Here is a 16,962-nt window from a genome sequence, read left to right as displayed (position 1 = left end):
CCCCAGGCTCTCACCCTCTGCCCTTGCTCCTACTCCCAGCCCCTGCACCCCCTCAGGCTCCCCCTGACCCCTCCCCCTCACGGACACCCACCACGCCCGCTCCCCCTCACGGACACCCACCCCCGCGCTCCCCCTCACGGACACCCACCCGCCCGCTCCCCCTCACGGACACCCACCACCCCCGCGCTCCCCCTCACGGACACCCACCACCCCCGCGCTCCCCCTCACGGACACCCACCACCCACCACCCCCGCTCCCCCTCACGGCCCCTCCCGCCCCGCCGCCCGTCCCGTCACCAGGCAACGGCGGCCGCGGTGGCGGGCGGGAAGGGCCGCGCTGCACGCCGGGACGGGTCGGAGGGGAGGGGGCAGCGGCTGAGCGCGCGCTTCGGCGTGGCCGCCCCCGGCGAGGTACGGGCGGGCCGGGCTGCCCACACGCACACACCCCCCCTCCCCCGGCCCCTGTCGCCGCCCGCGCCCGGTGACGCCCCGTTTGCCTTCCAGGAGGCCCAGGATGGCGGAGAGACCGGAGGACTTGAACCTGCCCAACGCCGTCATCACCCGCATCATCAAGGAGGCGGTGGGTGCCGGTCCCGGGGGAGGGGGGGGGCCTCCCGCCGCGGCGGGGGGCGGGAGGGCGAGCCGGCTTTCCCCGGGCAGCCCCCGCAGAGGGTTCGTGGCTCCGCGGTTTTGCTGCCCGAAACGTGCCCGGGCCCCGGGAGGAGCCGCCCTGGGGAGCGCGGCGGAGCCGGCCGCCGCCCGCGCTGTGTCCCCGAGGGCTCCTGCAGGGAGATGGGCTCTCGGTGAGGGCCCCGGGGCCCGAGGGAGGGTCCGGGCCCCAAAACCCCCCAGTCACGACCGAGTAATGTCCGAAAGTAGAAGTTCGAAGGCAGGGGAGCTCTCGCAGCGGGACTCGGCGAACCAGGTCCCCAAACGACGTCAGAGCAGAAGCGATTCGCTGTCTGTATGAAAATCTAGAATAATTCCCAGTCGTTGACTTAATGATATGTTTGGTTTTGAGCTGTGAGACGTTGCTGAATGGATCTGGATACGGCAGAGTGACTGGTCTGTGTCAGGAGGTTGGTAGTCGTCGGGTGAATGGCCCCAGAGAGCGTGGCCGGACCCGCTGCTGATGCAGAAGGTATTTTGCTTCTGTGTAGCTTGTTGCACTTGAGAAAATGCAGCCAAATTGCAGTTGGCTTTCAGTTGGCATCAAAGTTTCTGTGATAGCATCTGAGATCAACCTTTAGTGTCCAGCTGTGCTGAGCCCTCTGAATGCCTTAACAGAACTGACACGTGAATTATGCAAGTTTAAGTCATTTATAGAAGCTGCTGATAAAACTTGCATTTTTTTTTCAGCTTCCTGATGGAGTAAATATTTCCAAAGAAGCTCGGAGTGCAATATCTCGAGCGGCAAGTGTGTTTGTGCTTTATGCAACATCATGGTAAGAATTTGTTACATCAGATAACCAGTGCAGTTGATTTATAATTCACCTCTCTGCTGGCCGTCCTGGAGTATTTGTTTCGGTATTGTCTGTTTATATACATAAAATGATCTTTAGTGTAGCCCAGTCTGCCAGACTGCAGCAGTTGGGTTTGGACTGCCCTTAACACCTGTGGGGAAAGCAGCATGGCTCTCTACACAGAGATGCTCCAACCTCACCAGGGACAAGAGGGGTCCCAAACTGCCATTAGCCTTAGAATATGGCTGCGTGGCTTTTCCTGGCAAAGGCGAGAGCCCTTTGTTCGCTTTCCAGGCTGCTCACCACATAGCGGCGTTAGGGCAAGTGTGAGCCAAACTAGTCAGCCTTGGAGCTGGCCACAGAGGACACAGTAATGTCTTTGGGGTGGCTCAGAATACGCTGTGCAGGCAGTCGCTTCTCTGGTGTTAAGTACTTGCACGGCTTTGTGGAATTGTCACCTTACAGCTGATGTTCAGACTTTCTCCCTCCCCCTGGTTGTAGAAAAGGTCCATGCAAGCAGAAAATTAATGTTGTGGGAAAGCAGTGCGACTAGATGAAAGCACAAACAGCCAATGTAAACAAGAAGGTATCTTAAACTATTAGTAAGTGATTTTAAAAAAACCCAAATGTTTAGGAGATGGCTTTTTTTTTTTGAAGTTGCTTGTGACTTTAATAAACAAGACTAAATTGATACCAGTACCAATTACCTCTATTTTCCTTCTTGTTTTTGACTAGTGCAAATAACTTTGCCATGAAGGGGAAGAGGAAAACGCTGAATGCCAGCGATGTTCTCTCTGCCATGGAGGAAATGGAATTTCAGCGATTTGTAGCCCCTTTGAAAGAATCACTGGAAGGTATCGTCCTCAGTTCATGTCGAGGGAGTCTAATTACCACCAAGTCCTGTTTTCCTCGAACACTGGACAAGCAACACTTACTTGCCTGTCTTGTTTCTCTTCTCTTTGCCCAGCATCCTACACTGCAGTTTGCCTGGGGAATAAATAATGTGCACCTTAACAGGACTGGGATAACATTATTTCACAACTGATGAGGATTGGGAAAGTCTCATCTGCTATCACTCCCCTATTATGTTTATCTAAGGAAAGTCTTAGGTGCTGCCTGTAAATGTGAACTCCTGCGTCCTTTTCAGCATTTTTCTGCTGAAACTTAACCTGATTTCCTATGGAGCTGGTCAGCACAGCTCAAATAATAGGGTGAGTTGCTGCTATGAGTTCACTGCTCCCCTTGTAAGCCTGGAGAGCAAGTGGATGTTGGACTTCAGCTCCTGTACTGTTCATGCCATGGAAACACTGGCTTGCAATTTTTCAGTGTTCTCTCTTTTTCTTTTTTAGTTTATAGGCGTGAACAGAAAGGAAAGAAAGAAGCAAGGAAGGATAAAGACAAGAAGGCAGACTCAGAGGAGCAAGATAAGAGCCGAGAGGAAGAGAATGATGATGATGATGAAAGGATGGAGGAAGAAGAGCAAAATTATGAGGAAGAGGTGGACAACTGAGCTTGCTGACGAGATGTGTGCAGGGGCTGGGTTTTGTTCAGAGGGATATAAATGCTGTAAGTCAACCTTGCTGTGTCCCCTCTTGTTTCCAGTAGAGCTTTGTACTGTTCCTCTGCAGCCCGTCCCTTTTTGGCTTTAACTTGTACATAAAGGACTTCTGCAAAAGCTTTTCTCATGGAAGGACTACTCCTCCCTGTGCACAGGGAGCTTCGCACCCTCCCCAGGTCCTGAACAGACAGTAATGGGACTGGGCTTTTTATGCTGAGTTGGCTCTGAAATAGAGGAGAAAAGAAATGTCAGATGGTCAGTACAGCAGCTGGCCAGGAGAACTTGAGAGACTGTTGAATAAGCTTGTTAAGTCAGGGGTGGAATCAAATAGATCATTAACCCTTTGGGGCTTAGAATCTACATGATGATGTCAGGAGGCTTGGAAGCTGAACATTGAAGCTTTTTATCCAAGTGACTTGTGTTTTTCCTTCATTTTCTTGCATTCTGGCTGTGCCTTCTCTTCCTGCTGTAACTGTGACAGTGATACTGTGTCTTTCAACCTTACCAGTCTTATGCAGCAATACAGTACAACTGTACAAGGACCAGTGGTCCACTCGGCTGACTCTTGCCCAAATCAACCTGAATCAAAAAAACTTCACAGCACTTACAGAGTAAACTAAATACCAAAAGTGCTTGTTTTGTGTCTTTAAAGCCCTGGGAGACCAAGAGGAATTTTATTAAAAATCGGAAGCAAAATGAACGGCTACAATGTGTATTGGGGATGAAAAAAGGTGGCTGTATGAAGTGGTACGTTTGTTGCAGGTCAGCAATGGGCACCAGTGGATCTGATGGTCTCACCTCCTTTCCCTCCTTTGCAGAGCTGCAGTTCCTGCAGACAGGTTGGTGACTGCAGCAAGTTTAAATGTGGTAGAACGGAGTGGTGGATCTTGTTGGTTTTTTTTTCCTTTTCCTAACTGCAATGGACTAATGACATCCAAGATCCATATTTAGCCTTCGACAGTCATTCCAGAGATGTGGCTAGCCTCCCAGTGTGATGGGCTCCAGGAAGGCAGTGAGGACGGGATGCTCCACCTAGGAGGGCCAGCCTCAGGCCTGTGGTTTTTGAAATAGGTCCTTCAAGAAAGATGGGTTGAAACAAGCTGTTTGTATTCCTAGTACCCATATAGGTTTGCTCTTTTATACTTGAATTCTTAGCTTTGATGCCTTTCTCTTCTCTGAGAAAGTATCTATTAGAATAAGCTCCTTTTTGGGAAAAATGCTTTTTTATTTGACCGATCTTTTTGAAGACTAAAAAACCTGATATTTGAACTTAACTGAGGTGAAGGAAACTGGAGGAAAGTTTTAGGTACGTTGAAGTAAAACCTACGAGTTTTGCTGATGTGCAGTTTTAAAATGGCACTTGTGAGGAATAATATGTCCTTTTCACAAAAAAATTGATGTAGAGCTAGCTACCTACAAGAGCAACCCTGCCTTTATGTTTTCATGGCACAATGGCTTCTCACACACAGAAGCCCGTCTCCTGAAAAGAACTGAATCAACAAAGATTTTCTGCTCTTTAGTTTCTACTGGCATGCAGTCAGTAACAGATGAAAAGACTGAGTTGATGTCTTCCCAAGATCTCCAATAACAAAAAAGGCCTTCCTTCTAGCTCTTTTTCCTCTTTTCTTTTTTCTTTTTTCCTCTTCTAGTACGTATCTGGGGTGCATATTCTGGAAGGGAACAATATCTAAATAAAAGCCAGATTTTTTACAGAAGTGGAGTCTCTTATTTCTGTCAGTAATAAAATGAGCTGGTTGTGATTGCATAAGCACGCATCTGAGCGTGCAGTGAAGGCAGAAGCAAACTCACTATGAAATTGTTAAGGGAGAAGCGGACAGCGAAGGGTGGATGAAGACTGCTGCAAACTCGCCTTTGAGAGGAGCAAGGGAAGCGTGGAGACTCAGAAGAGAGGAGATTTCCAGTTATCTGTGAAATGAGGTTTGGGTGCTGGTGTTTGTATACCTGGTGGAAGGAGCCTTCAGCTTGCCCTTGCTCCTGGTGAGAGGTGCTAGGCTGGGGAGAAAGAGAGGAGAGATACTGGGTTGGTGTTTATGTACTGCAGCAGGCTAAGGAAACGATGTTATCCTGTGGGAGCTACAGGCCACCATGAGAAAGTATCTATTGGAGTAAGCCCCTTTTGGGGAAAAATGCTTTATAATTTGACTGATCTTTCTGAAGGCTAATAAACATGATCCGTGCATCTCCCATGCCCCAATGAGATGGAGAAAATAGCTTGTCCTGCATGTGTGCATGTGTGCTGCCAGGCCTGCAGTGTGGCTCCAGCCTCCCTTGGCCTGGCAAGCCCCCGCAGCACCCCGAAGCCCTGCTCTGGGTCCTGCTAATATCCCAAAACCCTGTTCTGGACGCCCCCAGCACCCTGAAACGCTGTTCCATGCCCCCCCAGCACCCCAAAACCTGGCTACAGATCCTCCTGCAGCACCCCAAAACCCTGTTCTGGACCCCCCCCAGCACCCCAAAGCCCTGCTCCAGCCCCCCCCAGCACCCCAAAACCTGGCTCCAGGTCCCCCCGCAGCACCCCAAAGCCGTGTTCCATGCCCCCCCAGCCCTGCTCCACACCCCTATACCCCCTCAAAACCCTGCTCCGCTCGCCACCTCCCAGCGCACACCCACCCACACCGCACCGCCTCCAGCCTTTTCCCGCGCTCCGCCGCGCGAGACTTCCCGCCGCCATCCCTGTGTGGGTGTGCCTATGCTAATCAGAGGGGTGGGGCGGGGTTATGTAAATCGCGAGGGCTCAGGGAAGAGTCACCCGGCCGGAGCGGGACGCGGCGGCGGCTGTAGGTGAGTGCGGGGCCGGGGCCGGGGCCGGGGCCGGGGTCGGGGTCGAGGACCGGGGGGGCCGGAGCTGGGGCCGGGGCGACCGCCTCGGCTCCCGACCCCGGCCTCTTGTAGGGCTGGCGGGACGACTCCAGGGGCTGGGCCCGGCCGGGCAAGGAGGCACCGCTTGGGTGCAGGCAGGGTGCAGGCAGCCTTTGGTAAGGCAGCAAGGGTAGCCCGGTTTTTGCTCGGTAACCCGCGGTTACCGTGGCAAACGTGGGGAGATTACCGAGCAGCACATGATGCTGCGGGCTGGAGTCAGTCCTGAGCTCCCGCTCATCATGCCGTGTAACTACAGCCCCCCCCCGGCCCGAGCATCCCCATTTCCAGATCCCACCTAGAAGATGAAATCTTCTATAACATCTTGACCTTTGTGAGTGACTGTTAATTAACCCGCAGCTCCGCTGTCTCCCCGGGGAGCTCCGCTGTCCTAGTACGCTCTAGTCCATCCCTGCTCGCACTTGGGATTTCTGGAGCTTGTGCATCTCCAGGACTTCAGTTAAATAGCTGTGCACCGCAGGATGAGGCTGCGTGCGTTTCCGTATCCCAAAATGCTGGAAAGCAACTTCCTCGCATCTCGCCAGGGAACAGGCAGCTGCTGGCTCGGCAGTGCTGTCAGCAGCTGGAGCAGACCTTTGCAGCTCACCGTTGGCATGCGTCAGGTTTGGCTTCAGCCTGTCCGCTAAGTTTGTTTAATTTGTGCTAGTGCAAACAGGAGGGTGGTGTGTGCGTGGTTCTCTCATTTTGCAGTCGCTTCTCTCCCCTCGAATACAGCGAGGCACTCGGGTCACCACAGCAGGCCCGGGCTGGGTGAAGGTGTGGGTTCAGGTGCTGCGGGTTTGGGCTGGTTCTCAAGCAGTCCTTTCATGGAGGAGCAAAGGTGAAACCACGCTGCTGTGGAGCTGTTTGCTTGGGAAGGAGCTGCAGGGCTGTTCTTAAACTCCTCCTTACTGATGCTCTGGTGTGCATGAAACAGATTGCTTTCGAAAGACAGATTTGGGCCCTTAATGTCAGAGAAAGAGGCCTGTGTGCTCTGCTGGGATCCCTAAGGGGATCTCGGGGGAAACAGCCCTGTTCTAGGGCACAGCGTATGTGGTGCAACGGTCCCTTATAATGGCACTCTTCCAATCCTTGCTCTGCATCCCTGCCATCCTTCCGCAGCTGTTGGCGAGCTGTGGGGCGCGTGGCAGCTCTGTGGCTGTAAGACCCCGGTGCCCTCGTCCGATCGGGTGCCCTGCATGGACAAGGGGAGCCTGCAGCCCTTGGCTGGTGGCAGCTTCTCCTGCACATGGGGCTCATAAGGAGGGCCCTGGCTCCCCTGCCCTCACAGTAGACGGGTGCTCTGCTGGGGCCCCCCTGTCCTGGCTGTTATCTCCGCTCTTCAATTCCACTGGGTGCCCACCTCCTTGCCCAGAGAGAGCAGTTTCTGGAGCTGTGGCCTCTATCTGTCTCATACAGAGTCAGGTGCCTCTGGTCCCACCCAGTCCCCGCTCCCCTTCCTCCTGTGGGATTAACTGTTTAAAGCATTTTTTGGATTCTCAAGGTGGGTTTTGTTCACTGAGCCCTTTGTTCTCGATTGCTGCCTGCCTGGAGCCCTGCCTGAGCGGCCGAGCTGCTGCACTGGAGCTGCCAACTCCAGTTCACCCAAGGGCTGTCCCCTTCCCTGTGAGTAAGGACTGGAGCGGCAGCTTTCCAGGGCTAAAAATTACTTGCCAAGCGAGGCCGTGACGCTGCCAGCATGCCCGTCAGCTGGTCTGCATCCCCCACAAGCACCATCTGATATTTTTATACATTTTTTTTATATGTGTTAGGCTGTAAGTAACTGAGAGGTGCCTTTTCCCCCATCCCCAAGCAGAGGTGATTGCTAGGGGTATGAAAGACCCGGTTCAAGCCCTGGACTGAATTTGATGCCCCTATATTACAAGTGCCCTATGCGCTGGGGTGGCCTGATACAGACTGAGAATTTGGCTCAGCATTAGAATATCTGAAGGGTCTTGAGTGTGTAAAATAGGTGAACACCTCAGATTAAAGGTTTTCCAGAAGAATGGGGCCATGTCCTGCCCAGCTCCATTGCTGGCTGGTGTAAAACTTTCTGCCCTGGACTGTGTGAGCCATGTCTGCTCTCTGGAGAGAGCTGGGGGCAGTGAGGTTTGTTGCTGGGGAATGCTTCCTGGAATGGGACTGGGACCGTGGGCTGCTCCCTTGAGACGGGTCCCATCCTCGTGTCCTCTGCTGGCACCCCCGGACAGGGCAGGGCTTCCTGCCCTGTCCGGGGGTGCCAGCAGAGGAATCCCGCTTGCTCTTTCAGAAGCCTGTCTCCAGCTCTCCTCCTGCCTTGCATCCCTTGGGTTTCAGCTCTCAAAACAAAATCTGTCGTCTCCCTAAGGGACTTACGCTGTTTGTCTCCCAGGGCACTCCCGGCTCCTCTGCACAGGGTGTTTGTGGGATGTGTCCCTGTGTGTGCAGCCAGCAGAAGTCCTTGAAGCCACTCTGTACAAACAGTCTGTTGCTGAAGTTGTGTTTCCCAGGGCTGTAACAGCTGCTCTCTTTTGTGCTGCAGCCAAATGCCTTGTCCGGGGGCAGCTGCCTTCCCCTGGCTCCCTCCAACCACACGTTGGTGAGATTTCAGTGCTAGTGGAAATTTAAATCTTAATGGTCTAATTGCAGAATTACTAGATCTAACTGTTCCAGAAAAATAAAGTATTGCTACAGGAAAAGTTTCAACAATAACGTAACTAACACTTGATTTATGTATGTTGAGTAATTGCTCTTTGTTACCCCTGAAATCAGTTTTGCCCAACTCCCTTAGAAACTCCTAAGTTTTCCTTATCCAGCAGTAATCGGCCACTGGAGTTGTGTGACCACAGGGCTTAAAGCCCCAGTGTCTTCAGGATGATCCAGCACCTCTCTCTCCTCCAGCGGCCATACTCTTCTGTAACTGCACCTGTACACTGTAGCCGCAAATACTTCATGCTATGCAGAGCAGCTTTTGACTGCTCTGTATACAAAAGCTGTATCACACAATTATACAGTGTTAAGCAAAAATAAGACTAATTAAGCAATGACCGTCTCATCATTAGAAAACTGCTGGTACAGTTACGCAAGCTAAAGCAGACAGAGCCTGCGGAGTGTGGTAGTGCTGAACCATGTGAATGTGGTTCTGCTGTGGGAGGACGCTGTTGGCTGTAAATTGGTGGTTTCACACACAGAATTGGAAGGTTTTGTGGGGAGGAGTCAGCACCATCCCCGTTTATGGGAAGTGCTGTGCTGTGACTGCGGGGTCCTGCAACACCCACACGGTGCGGGGCAGCACCCAGGAGAGTTGGGATGAAGCTGGCTGGGCTGCAGCTCGTGCTCCCCGCGTGTGCCTGGAGCAGGACAGGGACGGTCCTGCAGTGGCTGCCTGGATCTCAGCCCCCTCCTCACATGCACTGATCGCAGTGGCTTACCAGGATGCTGCCACTAACCAGCCTGCTGGTTCCTTTTGGTGTTTCAGGCTCTCCTTCCACAACCTCCTAGTGAAGGCCCAAGATGCAGGCAGACTCTCTTCTACACAGCGGCTACTTCCACCCGGTGCTACGCTCCTGGCAGTGTACGGCAACCACCTTCGATGCCTCCAACCTCATCTACCCCATTTTTGTCACGTGAGTGAGCCCTGCCTCTCTGGGTTAGGGATGGACCAAGCTCAGGTTGACTGGCATAGATGCTCCCTGAGCTCTTAGGCTTGGACTTCCCAAAAGATTCCCCATGGACAAGCCTGGGGTAGGGACTTCCTTCTCACACTGAGTCTTCACATCTCTGTCCCATCCACCTCCTGCAGTGACAGCCCTGATGCAGTGGAGCCGATTCCCAGCCTCCCTGGACAAGCCAGGTAAGAATCCAGCCCTGCCAAGTTGCATGCCAGTCGCTGCTGTGGCCCATGCCCAAGCAGGGTTGATGTATGGCCTGAGATGAGCATGGGCCAGGGGTGACACTTCCAACCCTCTGTGGTCCCTTCCTTGGGGATCCCCCCAGCATCAGGCAGGGCAGGAGCATTTCTCTGCCAAGGGAGTGGAAGGAATCATAGTGGGGATGCTGGGAAAGTACCAATATAGTGGGGATGCTGGGAAAGTACCAATACTGGCAGGGATAGTGCCAGGGTCTCACGATGTCCCAGAGCACTCACACGTTGTGGGGGCTGGGCACACAGGGAAGTTGGAAGCAAACAGGGTTTCCAGCAGCAGCTAGAAAACCTGTGCAAGGATGTGGCCTCCGGTTGTGCATTAGATCTTGCTGGACTGGCAGCTCCTGTCTTCATCTGCTGCCATGTTAGCAGGGTTGTGGTCAGAGAGGCCCCAGGGTGGTCCTGTAGGGAGGTGGGCTGGATCTGCAACAGGGACGCTAAGATAAGGGATCCAAGGGCAGGGCATGCTCATCCTTTCAGAGCAGAGAGTGTCCCTGCTGGGTAGATAACGCTCCTGTAGGCCCAGATAAGGTCCCGGATTGTTCCTCCCAATGTTCAGGCAACACCTCCCTGTACCTCCAGCTGTTGCTTGGTGTGGATGCTTGTGGATGCTGGATCGCTCACAGACCAGTATCCAAGTCAGAGACCAGCCTGCCCACTGGAGCAGGTCTGGGTGCCTGGCAGCCCCCTTACACTTGCTCTTCTCAGGTACGGAGTCAACAAGCTGGAGGGGATGCTGCGTCCCCTTGTCGAAGACGGTCTGAAGTGTGTGCTCATCTTCGGGGTGCCCAGCAAGGTCCACAAGGTCAGTGTGTGTGGTGGGGGCAGGGGCCTTGGGGTAGCCACAGAGGTGTGGGAGCACCATGTGGGGCTGGAGGGTCTCCTGATCAAACAGGAGCAGCTCAGCATCTCTGGGCGTGCTTGCACCTTGCTCAGCAGAGCAGGACGGGGATGGGAGACTGTAGTGACACCCAAAAAACTCCCAGAGCAGGTGGCCCCAAGACCTGCACTCACTGCTCAGAGGCATTACTCCATTGCCTTTTTCCATCGTCGGTGGTCACACTGCCCTGCGTTGCTGAACCGTGAGGCCCTGCAAACATTTCCTGGGCAGAACCGCTGCCATGGAGGAGCCGGTGGGAAGCCCTTGGCTGTGTGCACTGAGGCATTTCTCTTCTCACAGGATGAGAGAGGTTCTGCAGCTGATGCAGAGGACACACCTGCCATCCAGGCAATCAAGAAGATCCGTTCCACCTTCCCAGAGCTGCTAACAGCCTGTGATGTCTGCTTGTGCCCTTACACATCCCACGGGCACTGTGGTGAGCGAACAGCCTGGGGTCCTGAGCTGCTCTTTGGGCATTTTTCTGGTACTGGGAGTCTCTGGGAGTTTGCCATTTTCTGCTGAGGAGCTCCATGTGCTGGTGGGGTCTGGCCAGCTCCTGCCCCAAGACTTGGCTCTCCAGTGCTGGTGCAGTTTTGACAGCAGGGTGGGAGGCACGGGTGGTTAAGGCACCCACTCAGGCCACCTGAATCTGTCTGAGCGCCTGTGTCCCCCATCTCTGTCTTCCCTTCCCTGGAGCACCCACGTGTTGTGTCCAGTCCCTGGGGGGCTGTCTCACTGGTCTCCTGGTCCTTATCCAGCTCCCTTAACACATTCCCCGCTGTTGCTCTGAGCATCTCCATAGCTTGTCCTGAGAGTCACAGTCCCAGCCTAGGGATTGAGGCAACCAGCCATCCAGCCGCTTGCGTAACCCCAGGTTTCTCTCCTAGGCATCCTGCGTGAAGACGGCACCATCCAGAATGAGCTCAGCTGCCAGCGGCTGGCAGAAGTGGCACTGGCCTATGCCAAAGCAGGTGGGGAGAGTCCTGGCAGTGGTACCCAAGTTTGACTCTCACGGACTCATCCCCTCTCACTTACAGCAGGCCCAAAAGCAAACTGGGCCTGGCTCCAACTGAGAGTGCTTTCGCTCCGAGCCGGAGGACACTTCCCCTGCCCTCCACACGCTGGCCCTGGCAGAGCTGCAGACGCCCGGGGCCCCTCTGGCCCTGGGGTCACCTCCTCCTGCAGGCAAAGTCACAGCCTTGGGCACTTCTCGGCATCTCTGGTCTTTCCCTGCAGGCTGCCACATCGTTGCCCCCTCAGATATGATGGATGGGCGCATCGCAGCCATGAAGGCGGCGCTGATCTCCAATGACTTGGGCAACAAGGTGAGCTCGGGATCTGCATGTGCCAAAGGCAGGAGCGATGTCCAAGAGGAGGCTGCACCACAACAGGACCTGGGCAAGCAGTGGGAGAAGCAAACCCCTACCTTGCCCAGGACGTGCCACAGGCATTTCCCTGCCCCAGTGCATGCAGGAAGGGAATGTCCTTGGCTGGACATGGGGACAGCAAGGTGCCAGGCCTCTGGCAGGAGAAGGAGGTTGTGGGGCAGACTATAAAACAGCCGTGGGAGGGAAGCACTACTGCCCTGGTGCCGGGATGCAGCACCAAGCTTCTGGTGCTCACGGCTCCGCTCTCACCTGCAGGTCTCGGTGATGAGCTACAGCGCCAAGTTTGCTTCATGCTTCTACGGTCCCTTCAGGTGGGTCTGTCCCTCAGCTGGGATTGTCCCCAGCCAGGGCTGTGCTGGCCAGGATGTGTGTCCCCGGATAGTTATTTGGGAACAGGCCTCGGACAGAGCCTAGGCCACAGCTGGGGCCGCGCTGGTCGCTTTGGAGTGCTCTCCTCATCCTTCCTGGTGCAAAAGGGAGTCAAGTGTACCTTGCCCAGGAAAGGCTGGCTGGTGGGAAGATCACCTCGATGATCTTCCATCCCACCCGTTCAACTGCTCGTCCTGGGTGCTGGTGGCAAGTTGGGCAGGGAGGGAACTGCCTGCAGCTGCCAGGAGCAGCGAGGAGGGGAGTCGCAGGAGCCAGTGTTGCCGCAAAGGGTGGCTTCAGGGACAAGCCTCAGCTCGGTCAGCTGTTTGTTAGACCTCATCCTAAGAACAGCCTGAACCTGACAGGGCATCCCTGAGGAACCTGCCTCGGAAAAGAGCAAAAGGAAAATGTCTGACACAATTTTACCCCAGACTCTGGGCACGGGGAGGGCAGCAGGTGTTGAACCACAGCTCCCAGGGACAGCCTGGACCTGTCGGACCTCCACTGGGGGTCTGCTGATCCTGGGCTGCTGAGGTGGGTCAGAAGAGTCCCCCTTTTACTGGCCCTGATGGCTCAGGCACTTGTCCTAGCCTGTCCTCATGTTGCTGAAGCTGTACAAGGCAAGAGGTATGGGGAGCTGTGCTGGTCCTCATCCCCTGCCCTCTGCCTTGCCTGTCACCAGGGACGCTGCGCTATCCAAACCTGCCTTCGGAGACAGGCGATGCTACCAGCTGCCCCCAGGCGCCAGGGGCCTGGCGATGCGTGCTGTGGTGAGTGAGCCAGCATCGGGCTGCCCGGGGCAGCGCCAAGGGTCGTGGGTTTATGGCTGTGGGGACTGTAAAACCCTCACACGGTACCTAGGTGACAAGCCTTCACACCCAGAAGTGCAGCAGGGTTGGGGGAGAGCAAGGTCGGGGTGATGGAGTCAAAAGGGGGTAGGAGGCATGCTAGCTGAAATGGTCAAGGGTTTTCCCCCTCCACAAGCAAAACGTGAGGCCCATCAGCCTGCCAGAGAGCTGGTCCACAGCATGGGCCGGAGGACTGTGTGCTGGGAGCTGTGGGGTTGGTGACCGCATACCCTGCTGTGGCTTGGGGTGTCAGGTCCAGGGACACGCGGCCACCGGCTCTTCCCAGGCGCTGTGTGTCTGTGGAGGGGAGCGTCATCTCTTGCCCATCGCAGCCTGTCTGTGGGCTCCTGTGGCCATTAGGGGCTCACCAAACCCTCCTGTGATCCGTCCTGGGAAAACCAACCACCAGGCCAAAACTTGTGAGGAAAACCAACTGTGGATTCGCTGGAAAATGTTCTTCTAGCTCGAGCTGCCGGGGTTGCGCGCGTGTTCCCCTCACAGGACCGGGACGTGCGCGAGGGAGCGGACATGCTGATGGTGAAGCCAGGGATGCCCTACCTGGACCTTGTGAGGGATGTCAAGGCACGAGTAAGCTCCTTCGGCGTGCCAGCGAGGGCACTGGGTGTCCCTGGAGGAGGAGGGGTGGGGTGGGCAGGAGAGGCGCGCGTTTGGGATGGCCAGTTTGGATACGTCCAAACCGGAGGGGCTGTGACTGTTGTTTTCCCGTCTTGCGGGCAAGGGCCGTGGGCCGCAGGGAGGGGTGTCCTCTCTGCCCGCCGGCTGACCTCCCTCCCCCGGTGCTCCCCTCAGCACCCCACCCACCCGCTGGCCGTCTACCACGTCTCGGGGGAGTTCGCCATGCTGTGGCACGGGGCCCAGGCCGGGGCTTTCAGCCTGGAGGCTGCCGTCAGGGAGGCGGTGACGGCCTTCAGGCGCGCAGGTGAGGCGGCCGGCCCCGAGGCCTGCTTCCCCCCACGTCCCCCGACCCTGTCCCCTTGTCGCCGTCCCCTTGCTCCCCCCCCCGCGTGGGGGCTCCAGCGTCTCGTCTCTCCGCAGGGGCCGACACCATCATCACGTACTTCGCGCCGCAGCTCCTGCGGTGGCTGAAGGAGGAGGCGGCGGCCGGACGGGCCTGAGGGCGGGGCTTCCGGCGGGGGGCGCGGCGGGGGGCGGGGCTTCCGGGGCGGCCGGGGAGCTGCGCAGGTGGGTGCGGGGAGGGGAGCCCGTGGGCCGAGGGACCGCGCGTACCCCCACGCTGCCGCACAGCCAGCTTCCCCCCCCCCCCCGCCGTGCACCGGGAACCCAGCCCGGTGAGCCCCGGGTCCACCCAGCCCCTCTGTGAGCCGCGGGGACCCCACTCGCCCGCACCCACGCGCCACGGGTGCACCCCCGCGTGCGCCTCGTACACCCACCCCCAACACCCCGGGTTCAGCCCCGCGTACGCCCCGTACACCCAGCCCCCCCCCGTACCCCGTGGGTACAGCCCCATGCGCACCTACGCCCCCGGGTCACCCAGCAGTCCCACTCAGGCCCCTGCTGCAGCACCCACGGGGGGGCTGCCCCGGCCTGGGAGACTTTGCACCCTGGGACTCAGAGCAGGGCCTTCCCTCCCCCGCCATGTCTCGATGCAGACCCCAGAGGGGGCCTGAGCCCCCCACGGGGGCCACGGACACTAGTGGGTGTGATGTGGACAAAGGGCTGGTGCCCACACCCCTGCGGCGCGAGCCCCGCTCAGCACCAACTCGCTTTCAGCAGAGCACCCGGCTCTCACCTCCCTGTTTGTTCTAGGTTTCCCTTAGTCCTGAGCTTGACCAAAGCCATGCTTAGGCTCCGCTTACTAACGTGGGACGTGAAGGACACACTGCTGCGGCTGCGGCAGCCGGTGGGGGAGAGTTACGCGGCCGAGGCCCGGGCTCACGGGGTCCAGGTGCAGCCGGAGGCTCTCAGTCGGTCTTTCCAGGAGGCTTATGGAGCCCAGAGCCGGCACTTCCCCAACTACGGCCGAGGCCAGGGCCTCAGCTCCCAGCAGTGGTGGGTCGACGTTGTGAAGCAGACCTTCAGGCTCTCGGGTGTGCACGAAGATGGAGTCCTGACGCTGATAGCGGAAAAACTCTACCGTGACTTCTGCAGCGCCCAGAACTGGGAGGTGCTGCCGGGAGCCGGCGAGACCCTGAGCCGCTGCTGCCAGCGTGGCTTCCGCATGGGGGTCGTCTCCAACTTCGATAACCGGCTGGAAAACGTCCTCTCCCAGTGCAACCTGCGGCACCACTTTGAATTTGTCCTCACCTCCGAGGATGTGGGCTTCGCCAAGCCGGACAGGAGGATCTTTGAGAAAGCGCTGCGCCTCAGCGGGGTCCTGCCGGAGCAGGCAGCTCACGTGGGGGACAGCTACACCCAGGATTACAGGGCAGCCCGAGCCGTGGGCATGCACAGCTTTCTGCTCTGGGCTGCCAGACGGGGTGAGGAGCCAGAGGTGCCCCCTGAGCATGTCCTGCCCACACTCACCCACCTCCTGGCTCTTATTGAGAAGGGGTAGCTGTGTTTTGGAGGAGGACCAGCGCTGCTGCTGAGCAGTGAACTGGTCCTGGCACGGGATTTCTTGCTGCTGGTTGGGCAGGGAAACAAGCAAGCGCTTCTGTGCGCAGGGAGCAGTGCTGCCTGCAGAGCAGGAGGGGTGTTAATGCAATAAAATGTATCTGACACTCAGCATTGCTGCTGATGTCTTTCATAGCTCTAAAAACACTATGGAAGAGGGTCAGCGGTGGTGTCTTCCCCTAACAGAGCTGGGGACTGGGTCAGGCTGTACTTCAGAAGGCTCATTCTGGCAGGAGGGATGGAGGCAGACATTGAGCTTTATCCATTCTCAGTCACCCCCCTGTGCAAGCGCATCAGCAGAGCTGGGGTTGGTCCCGTCCCAGGGAAGGTCTGCCCATGCACGGCACCCAGGAAACCCACACACGGGCCCTGCATACCTCGGTGTACCCCAGGTTTGCCCCCTCACCAGCATCCCCCCTTCCTGACAGCGGTGGCCAGGAGGCAGTTGCAGGCCTCCTGCTGTGGGCAAAACAGGCTGGAGTTGGGCAATTTCACTTAATTTCATATACTGCCAATTAACAAACTTTACTGATTTACTGATTTGGGTATTGAGAAATAAAGATGACAAATTTCAAACGGGCAGGAAAGGTGTTTCCCTTTCTTCCTGGCTCTACTTCAGTCCAACACCTCTCCTTCCTCCCTGCCTAACATCAGCTCCCCATGTTTTCGCCACATTACATTCAACCCCCCCACTCCCTTTGGCGAGGTGAGGAGCAGCTTACGTTAGATTTCTTTCTGCTGTTCCTCGCTTCTTACTCCTCTGCTCTGACATGGGCTCCAACACAGGCCACAGCCCCTCAGGGGTGCCCCTGCCCTGGCGTGGGTCCGCCACGGGTGACGGCCCCCCACACTGTCTCTGTTCTAGCATAGGGCGGCTCGTCCCAAACAGTGTCTCCAGCTGTGTCCCAATGATGGCCCTTTCCATGTGCCTTCTCCCTGCCATTTCTCCTAACATCCTAAATACCTTTCCTGTTTTCTAAAGCCCACCGTCAGGCTGGAAAGCTGCCCTTGGTCAGAGAGGAATTAAATGATTCACCTAAAAGCGGCTGGCAGAGCCAGACATTACCCTGACACCTCACCC

General features: G+C 56.6%; 3 protein-coding genes across 5 annotated transcripts; all 3 read left to right on the top strand.

Moving 5' to 3' along the window:
* The first annotated feature begins 289 nt into the window (after window positions 1-289).
* POLE3 (DNA polymerase epsilon 3, accessory subunit) lies at window positions 290-4,735 on the top strand. Of its 2 annotated transcripts, XM_052814910.1 has the most exons (5): window positions 290-410; window positions 504-579; window positions 1,359-1,444; window positions 2,198-2,316; window positions 2,812-4,735. In XM_052814910.1, exons 2-5 carry the CDS (start codon window positions 514-516, stop codon window positions 2,970-2,972), a joined length of 432 nt encoding a protein of 143 aa, XP_052670870.1. In that variant the 5' UTR covers window positions 290-410; window positions 504-513; the 3' UTR covers window positions 2,973-4,735. The 2 variants fall into 2 exon arrangements, with proteins under 2 accessions (XP_052670870.1, XP_052670869.1); XM_052814909.1 differs by lacking the exon at window positions 290-410 and having other exon boundaries at window positions 426-579.
* A 997-nt stretch (window positions 4,736-5,732) lies between these two features.
* ALAD (aminolevulinate dehydratase) lies at window positions 5,733-14,463 on the top strand. 2 transcript variants are annotated; one of them, XM_052814894.1, is made up of 12 exons: window positions 5,733-5,822; window positions 9,355-9,502; window positions 9,679-9,729; window positions 10,510-10,606; window positions 10,982-11,117; window positions 11,569-11,652; window positions 11,918-12,006; window positions 12,325-12,380; window positions 13,121-13,208; window positions 13,788-13,874; window positions 14,097-14,226; window positions 14,343-14,463. In XM_052814894.1, the coding sequence occupies exons 2-12, from the start codon at window positions 9,390-9,392 to the stop codon at window positions 14,420-14,422; spliced, it is 1,011 nt and encodes a 336-aa protein (XP_052670854.1). In that variant the 5' UTR covers window positions 5,733-5,822; window positions 9,355-9,389; the 3' UTR covers window positions 14,423-14,463. The 2 variants fall into 2 exon arrangements, with proteins under 2 accessions (XP_052670854.1, XP_052670855.1); XM_052814895.1 differs by lacking the exon at window positions 5,733-5,822 and adding an exon at window positions 5,952-6,016.
* A 159-nt stretch (window positions 14,464-14,622) lies between these two features.
* On the top strand, window positions 14,623-16,403 carry HDHD3 (haloacid dehalogenase like hydrolase domain containing 3). Its single transcript, XM_052814896.1, has one exon. It carries the CDS (start codon window positions 14,971-14,973, stop codon window positions 15,820-15,822), a length of 852 nt encoding a protein of 283 aa, XP_052670856.1. The 5' UTR covers window positions 14,623-14,970; the 3' UTR covers window positions 15,823-16,403.
* The last annotated feature ends 559 nt before the right edge of the window (window positions 16,404-16,962 follow it).

Source organism: Harpia harpyja, chromosome 19, assembly GCF_026419915.1.
Source record: "Harpia harpyja isolate bHarHar1 chromosome 19, bHarHar1 primary haplotype, whole genome shotgun sequence".
NCBI classification, from domain to species: domain Eukaryota; kingdom Metazoa; phylum Chordata; class Aves; order Accipitriformes; family Accipitridae; genus Harpia; species Harpia harpyja.
Note: the sequence above shows the minus strand (reverse complement) of the source record. Positions and strands in the feature narration are given on the sequence as shown.

Excerpts from the sequence above, each read along its gene's own strand:
- POLE3 (XM_052814910.1), top strand. The coding sequence starts at position 514 with ATGGCGGAGAGACCGGAGGACTTGAACCTGCCCAACGCCGTCATCACC. Across the intron at positions 580-1,358 it reads CCCGCATCATCAAGGAGGCG|CTTCCTGATGGAGTAAATAT; the intron begins GTGGGTGCCGGT and ends TTTTTTTTTCAG. Across the intron at positions 1,445-2,197 it reads GTGCTTTATGCAACATCATG|TGCAAATAACTTTGCCATGA; the intron begins GTAAGAATTTGT and ends GTTTTTGACTAG.
- ALAD (XM_052814894.1), top strand. The coding sequence starts at position 9,390 with ATGCAGGCAGACTCTCTTCTACACAGCGGCTACTTCCACCCGGTGCTA. Across the intron at positions 9,503-9,678 it reads ATCTACCCCATTTTTGTCAC|TGACAGCCCTGATGCAGTGG; the intron begins GTGAGTGAGCCC and ends CACCTCCTGCAG. Across the intron at positions 10,607-10,981 it reads TGCCCAGCAAGGTCCACAAG|GATGAGAGAGGTTCTGCAGC; the intron begins GTCAGTGTGTGT and ends CTCTTCTCACAG.
- HDHD3 (XM_052814896.1), top strand. The coding sequence starts at position 14,971 with ATGTGGACAAAGGGCTGGTGCCCACACCCCTGCGGCGCGAGCCCCGCT.